The sequence below is a fragment of the Aptenodytes forsteri genome, unplaced genomic scaffold (assembly GCF_000699145.1).
Source record: "Aptenodytes forsteri isolate BGI_AS27 unplaced genomic scaffold, ASM69914v1 Scaffold8, whole genome shotgun sequence".
Lineage (NCBI taxonomy): Eukaryota > Metazoa > Chordata > Aves > Sphenisciformes > Spheniscidae > Aptenodytes > Aptenodytes forsteri.
The window spans coordinates 540,985-548,686 of record NW_008796218.1 but is presented as its reverse complement, the minus strand read 5'-3'; the positions used below and the strand labels follow the sequence as shown (position 1 = coordinate 548,686).

At 41.3% G+C, this 7,702-nt stretch overlaps 1 protein-coding gene across 5 annotated transcripts in view; it reads left to right on the top strand.

Annotated features, from left to right (window-relative positions):
* The window catches only part of MOB2 (MOB kinase activator 2), a 121,227-nt gene extending 114,977 nt beyond the window's left edge, over positions 1-6,250 (top strand). For all 5 annotated transcript variants that reach the window (XM_009288669.2, XM_009288668.2, XM_009288671.2 and 2 more), the window contains exons 4-5: positions 3,184-3,308; positions 4,902-6,250. In XM_009288669.2, the coding sequence (XP_009286944.1) occupies positions 3,184-3,308; positions 4,902-5,212 (436 nt within the window). In that variant the 3' untranslated portion in view covers positions 5,213-6,250. The remainder of the gene's footprint in view (positions 1-3,183; positions 3,309-4,901) is intronic.
* The last annotated feature ends 1,452 nt before the right edge of the window (positions 6,251-7,702 follow it).

Below are 7,702 nucleotides of genomic sequence, written 5' to 3'. Positions count from 1 at the left end.
CTTTCCCCCCCCCCCCCCCCATCTAAACGTTGCTTTGCCCCTATCAAACTATCAAAGCTATTCCGAGTTGCTGACAAGCCCTTGCATTTGATACAATTTGCCATCATGCTTTCTTCATAACCCATCTTTTGGTATTTCTAGCAGGACTGTCTCTCCTTCCTTTCCAGTCCACATAATCTCCACAGCATTTGCCTTTCCCTCCTTCCAGAAGCTTTTCTTACATACTGATGTAACTTCTGTTCTGCCTTGGCTTCTATGTCATCAACACAAACCCAGAATGTTTTAGAGGAAAAGGGATAAAATATGTACATATATTAAGATGCAGTGCTGTGACTTCATATGTGTTATACTTTATTATTTGCATCATAGTAATTTCTCCCTGGGATTTAGAATGGAGCTGCAAATTCCTCATGTTCTCCATACTGGGGAAGTTTAAATCTGCCAGAATTTTACATAGGAAATAAAATAATCAAAATCTGTATCATGTGAGCACTTTTTGAAAAAGTGCCTTTAGGTGTCGTCTTCTTGTCCTTTCTGCTTCCCATCCATTGCCTAATATGGGGCTGTACTGTCACTGTGCCAGTGGTGGAATGCAGTTAGGCTTCTGTGCCCAGCCGAGCCCTTCGATGGCCCCAACCTGCTTCCTATCTTGTTAACGGAGTTAGCTCCAGCATGGGTGGGAACCGCGTACCAGGTGTTCGTGGCATGTCAGGGGCTCCTCTCTTCCTCCAGGACCTGCGAAGACTCTGTTCACAGCACTTGAAACATGAGGAAGACACGTGATTCTAATCAACAGGACAATCCTTGCAGTTATCCCCTTATTGTTAATGATTCTTCTTTTAAATTCCTGTTTTGCATAATTAGCCTAATGTTCTCTAGGAAAGGCAAAAAGGGTATGCAGTGGGATGTTACAGCAGATCTATTCACTTATATTTTCATGTAAGTGAACTTGTACAGTTGCCAAACTGTTTCTTTTAACTAAAATCAAATTATTCAGATTCATTTTTGTGCCTAAGGGCAACTCTAAACTACGCTTTCTATCTTGCAGTTGAGGATTTCTGCAGCATGAGAAAACTGCTGAGGTACAGACAGACCAGTCTGCTTCTGCTCTTGGCAACAAGCATTGTCTTAAGACCCAAAATAAGTCTGAGTTGCCTAGAACTGTCTTGCTCCAGCTTACTGCAGGACTAGACAAATGAGGTGGCTTGTGTTTGTGCACTACATTGTATAATTCCTTATATGTGGATTGTATAAAGGAAGTAAGCAGTGATGAAGAACACAGTCTGCGCCTAAGGGCCCAAATGCTACTTGTGATGCCTGACATAGCTCTACAAAGAGCTTTTAACTCCTGCTGTTTTCATCCACTTGCTCACCTTTTTATGCCCTTTTGCAGTCAATCATGCCCTCTCTAGTAAACAACAGAGTGACCAAGCACCACATGCTGAAAATGAGCTGAAACAAAAATTCTAAACCTTAAATGTTTGCAGAACTAGTTTTCCGTTGCCCTTCCTCTTCTAAAAGTTTGAACTACTCATTTCTGCAGCTTCCTCTTGTTTTCATATGGCTTGGGGCATGAACAGTGTCATTAGTGTCTTCACCTCACCACCCTCAGGTCCCTGAAGAATCTTTCAGGGCAATGAAAACACTTTGTAAATTAAAACTTTTCATTTGCTACTTAACATTTTTCTTTAGTTGCTTCAGGACTGTTCTGCTGGTCAGTATACATAAAACTTCACTTTCCAAGTGACGTGTATACATCCTTCCAGTTCAATGCAATCTAGTCCTGTTAGGCATAGAAAAAACATTCAATCTTTATCTTCTGTGCCAAAAAAAAAAGTTTTCAAAGGTGGCTAAACGTCATGCTGAAGTGGTATTTTGTCTAGTGCTACAGCGAGGCTTGTTTAGTGATTTGTGTGAGCAATGTCAGATAACAAATCATTAGCCCACACCAGCAGAGTTGGAGCTAAACAGATAGGCAAAAAATGGTACCCTGGCTTTATGGGCTCGTGTTGGGTGAGGTGTCTTGCACTTCCAACCTTGCTTCCAAAGGTCATCAGCAAACCCCACCTATGCTGTGTTCGGGGAAGACCAGTACAATGGATTTCTTATCAGTCCCATAATGATACAGGACTGTGCCTGGAGCTTAGACTGTTTGAAGGAAAAGTTCAGGAACTAGAACTCAAGATACCGCTAACGTGACAGGCAAAAACAAAATAAAAAAAGTAAAGAGTGTTTTGCCAAATTCGTTATCTGTAAAACATTTCTCACTGTATGTGCCTAATGTGATGGATAGCTGCTCCTGGTAACAGTCAGAGGTGCTTTAATTAACCATGACTTAAAGAAAAAAAGAAGGAACAAACCTTCAGTGCTTTTGTAGCCTGCAGGTTCTCCGTCAGGTGAGGGATGGCTGCAGTTAATCAAGATGATTATGGCTAACTGATTGAATTAGGGTTGCTTTTGAAGAGCCAGGCAATATGCGGATGTCTCCTGTTCCTTAAGATCCAACAGGATTATTCACCCGTTCCAGAGTCAAATGTAAACTCAGATGTTTTGGGGAGTCTGTAACCAAAGGAACAGAGTTCTTAAGGCACGCTGGTAGGGATGTGCAGAAGGGTCCTGAAAACTTTCCCCAGATTGGATTTTGGAACAGGATTTGCAGCGCTTAAAAATGCTGCCAGTACTTCAGAGCACCAGCTTGAAAAACCGGTGTTTTGGAGCCACCTTCTGTCTGTTTAATAATATTACACGGCAAGACTAATTTATGTTTTGTGATGTTAAGTATCAGAAGATCACCAGTGTATCACTGTGCAATGTTGTTGCCCTTTTAAAATAGTTATATAATGCTTTCCTGTACAGTTCTATAGACTGTAAGTAAACTCTCAGTCTGTCATGGAGAGGGAGTTATCACTGCCTCAGTAGAGCTCCTTTCCATGGAGACTTGTCAGCAGGCTTTCTGTGCTTGGTACTACTACTAAATTGATAGGGAGAAACAAAATTGGCAAACAGAAATTCAAGGTTTTTGATGTAGAAAGATACCCTGAAGTGAATCTCTTCTGTAGCAGCTATGATGTATTTTGGTAATGTTGCAGCTGTTGTTTAATATTATTTAGACACTAACCTCTTAGAGGGGTTGAGCTGAGGAGCCAAGATATAATGTGGTGACACTGTCAATTCTCTCCACAGACAGTACTACTGGTATGATGAGCGGGGAAAGAAGATCAAGTGCACTGCTCCTCAGTATGTTGACTTCGTCATGAGTTCAGTGCAGAAACTAGTGACAGATGAGGACGTCTTTCCAACAAAATACGGTATGTCTGCTTTTGGACAGGCGCTTCCTGTGGCTCTTCGCAGATGCCATAAGTAAGGTGAAAGTTGGCATTCAGCATATGTATTAATACCAGACAGCTTTCTCACTTGTTTGTTTGATGTTTTGGGGGTTTTTTTAAGGGAGATTTTAAGTTTGGTTCATTCTTGCAGTAAGACGGAGTTGCACTGTTGGCATATGAAGTGGGGTGAAAGGCTCACAATCCTGTCCCCTTGGCTTGTATTTCATCATCAGTACATTTTTCTTCAAGCATTTTGAGATCTTCTAGCCTGTATTCAGAGAGGATAAAAATTTGAAAACTGTCAGCATGTATGTGTTCAATACAGCCTGCTGCTAGTAAAATTTAACCTTCTTGTTGTTTTACTATTTCCTTTAGAGCCCTGATGCATTAAGGGGGAAATAAATTGGATTGCCAAGAATGTGGCTTGTCTTCCTTGCCCAACCCGGCCTTGTCTCACAGATTGTTTGCAGTCTCCCTTCCCTTCCAAAGATTAAAAAAGAATGTGATTTTTTAGAATTGAAAAGCAACAGGAAAGTAACTTTAACTCAAATTTGTATCCTAACAAGATTGCTACATGCAATGCCTTTGGTTAAGGGGAAAAAAAGAGAGACCTGAAGTTATGGCGTTAATCATGACTAAAAGCAGCTGGCTTCTTGAGCCCCCTCAACAGATAATTGGGGAACTTGGACATTACAATATAGCAAACATTAAGCTAGTAGCCTTTGCTTACAGGCATCTTGATTTGGAAAGAGGCAGTGTCTAGTAAGTCAGCTGCAGTTGACTTTTTTTTTTTTTTTTAAATATGCTTGTTCAAGGTCAGTGAGGGCTTTGCATGCAAGTGAGTGGTCCGTGTGGCCAAGGTGCACTTTAGACCAGTAACATACTTCGTATTGTGCATCATGCACAGGATGGCAGGTGTTGCTTTTCTGCTTGCCTCAGTTTCACTTTCAGTGTTACCAAAGTAGTTGTCCAATAGTCGTCTTTTACTAGGCAGGCACAGTACTGCTCCAGCAAGCACAATTTCAACTGCACCTGATAGAAGGCACCCAGTATTTCCTTCCATTTCTTTTCCCATTTGATAGAATTTCAACAACAAAATGAGGAAAGTCGTTATATACAGTTAGTCAAACTGCTGCGCACTACCAAGGCCTGTGTACCTCAGCTTCCATTTCAGGATCTGTGAATTGGTCTCCCAAGCATTATGTACTTCCAGGGGAAAAATCTGCTACTCCTGGACAAACTAGATAAGGACCCAGAAGAACATCTCGTTATTTTTACAGCCAGTAAGAAAAAAATGTTGCGGTTTTAAAGAATGATTACACTTGCTTCCTGATTTTTGAACCTTTAGGGTTTAAAACTTAACTTCAAATGAAAATGCTTAAAACCTCCTTAGATTCTTCCCCTGAATTCCTGTAAAAAGAACAAGATGAGAGGATGATACAGGGCCCACAAGTTGTCTGCTGTATAAGGTGGGCTAGTTGCTCTTAACCCACAGTTCAGCCCAAACAAATGCTGCTGTGAGGCTGAAGGTGAGCAGCTGGAGCTATCATGGTGTTTTCTCTGTCCTCCTTTCAGGCAAGGAATTCCCAAACTCGTTTGAGTCCCTAGTGAAGAAGATCTGCAAGTACCTGTTCCATGTGCTGGCCCATATCTACTCCTCACACTTTAAGGAGACTTTGGCACTGGAGCTGCACGGACATTTAAACACGCTCTACACACACTTTATCCTATTCATCAGGGAGTTCAACCTCGTGGACCCTAAAGAGACCACCATCATGGATGACCTCACAGAGGTCCTCTGCAGCAGCAGCGGGAGCAGCAGTAACGGGAGTGGCAATGGGAGCAGCAACAGCGCAGGAGCACAGAACCATGTGAAAGAGAGATGAGCCCTCCTGCAGGATCAAAACTAACATTAAAAACAATATTATATATTCTGTGTGTATGTGTATGTATATGTTCAGATATACATACAGACATATACAGCAATGAAAGCTGAAAGAAATTATGCTGCCACCACAGGACATGTAGTCGTATGGGACTGTATGGAGCTTTGGTTTAATGCGCCACCTGGCGAGAAGTTGCACCAATTTTATTTTATTTTCTGTCCACTCCTCCTTTCACCTATTCAGATGGATGATGAGTGCTGTTTTTAGAGAAGAGCCAAGCTTGAGAGTGGGGCCACTCTTGGGTTTTTTGGTTGGGTTTTTTTTGTTTGGTTGTTTTTTTGTTTTTCTTTCTTTGGTCTTGAGTGCAAGCCCTTTGTCTTTCTAGGATGGTGGTCCTGCCATTTAAAAAAATATCTATTATATTATAAGAAGTGACTTTTACTTTGAAGTGGCTTAAAATGCAGGTTGGTTTGTTGGTTTGGTTTTTTTGGGTTTTTTTTTTTTTGGGAGGTGGTGGTGGTGGTGGTTGTTTTTCGGTTTGATTTTACATAGACTGCCCCTTACCCTGCCAAAAAACTCCCCCGTTGAGTGCATCTTGCCCTTTGTTAGCTTGGAATGGGAAGAAAGTCCTGGCTTGACTAGAGTAGCAACTAGGGGCTTGCTACATGTTGAAAGTGGGCATGATTCTCCAGTTATCCTATCTACCTGGTCACAACACGTGAGCATGCAAGAGGATCCACAAGCCTTTCTGCTTATTGCTCCTACAACATATATACTCTTTTCTCTGCTCCCCCGCCTCCTCTTTTCCCAGGCACACCTCTACAAATAAAAAGAGTAAGATCACTGGAGTCCAAAACCCATGTGCAAGAGCCACCACCATTTGCTCCCCATTGAACAGAGACCCAGGGAGGGGGGAGAAGGGTACATTGAGTCAGTCACCGCCTGTGCTAGAAAGATGGCTGTTGGCATAAAATTATATTGTTGGCTTATTTTAGTTCATCTGTTCTATGATAATAAAAACAAATCTATCAGCCATAAGCTTTGTTTTTGTGTTTGCAGCGTCAAAAGTCAGTGGAATCCACTCATACAGCTTCCCTTTCACCACTGAATGCTGTTGGCCCTGCTGTCAACCAGCTTTATAAATAATTGTTTGTCTTCTACCCTGTAATCTTACATTTATAATCAATTCCTTGCTCTTTCTGGTAGTGCTAGGAACCACCTCCCCATGTAATCTGAAAATAAGCAACACTTGGAAAGGAGCACATTTCCTGTTTGTACATACTTCTGCAAATGCAGTGGCCTCTTGGATATTTTGCAGCGAATATTGTATCACAGTATCTGTGGATACAGTATTGTATCTGGACAGTGATATTACTCTTTCCTTCACATTTCCACCAAATTCTTGCAGTCAGCTTTTCCAGTTGTGAAAACACTAAATTTTGCTTGCAATTGTGCTTCTATCAAATCTGTGGCAGCCTCTGAGAAGTGTTTGTTACTGGTTTTGGTCATTATCCTGAGGTATATACATCATTAATAACTGACCTGGCATGAATCCTAGGTGGTTTTCCTGAATGAGGTCTGTAACTGTAGTTAAAAGTCAGTAGAGGGAAGAAAAGGAGAGCAAGTGCAAAGAAAAAAGAGAAGAAAAAGCACAAGCAAGTGGGGGCGGGGAGGTGGGGGGGAAGCATGAGCAAGAAAGGAGGAAAAAGAAAAAGCACAAGCAAGAAAACAGCTTGTGAAGAAGTGTGAAAGAAGTGTGCCATTTGTAAGGCCCGTGTTACTTGCAATGAGAGCATACAGTAAAGTTCAATGTAAGAAAATAATAGCAAGGACAACAACCCAAACCCATGTATTTCTGGTAATTTATTATCTACTTGTAAAAATGCATTTGCAGTCTTAATTCTAAAAGACCATTTAGAAATGATACACATTTGGGAAAGGTTTGACTTGAACAAGAGGCAGTTCAACTTTCTCTGGAAAGACTGACTTAGCTACAACTCTTAAGTTTCAGATCACAACATGGTGATATCTGTATCAAATGGAAGGGTGACTATACATTAGCTTTCCATAGGAGAACTGACAGAACCTCCTAGGAAGTCTGGGAACCCATGCGTTGATGCAAAGTAGCAAACCATTAATTCAGTTACCAGGAGAACAGTGAATTACCGCATTACCTCTAGAAGAGCCTGCTGTTGTTCAAGGCAGCTCTCCCAATTTACTCTGCAGACATTTGATGTTCCTGAAAGCATAGACGCTTCATCTAGCAGGGTAATTTTTTTTACATTTTACAAGCAGTTAACAAGAACACAAATAGTGAATCCTATTTTAGTGTAGCCTATCTCGTTGGTTTTAGCAGTGGGAATAAGGGAAACACTGAAATAGTGCCAGCACTCCTTCTTGTCAGGAGTAAATGTTACTGTAAAGCTCAGCCTCAAGGCATCCAAGCATATTTCAGAGGTTACTGAATTATGCTGTAGTAACATTAGATAC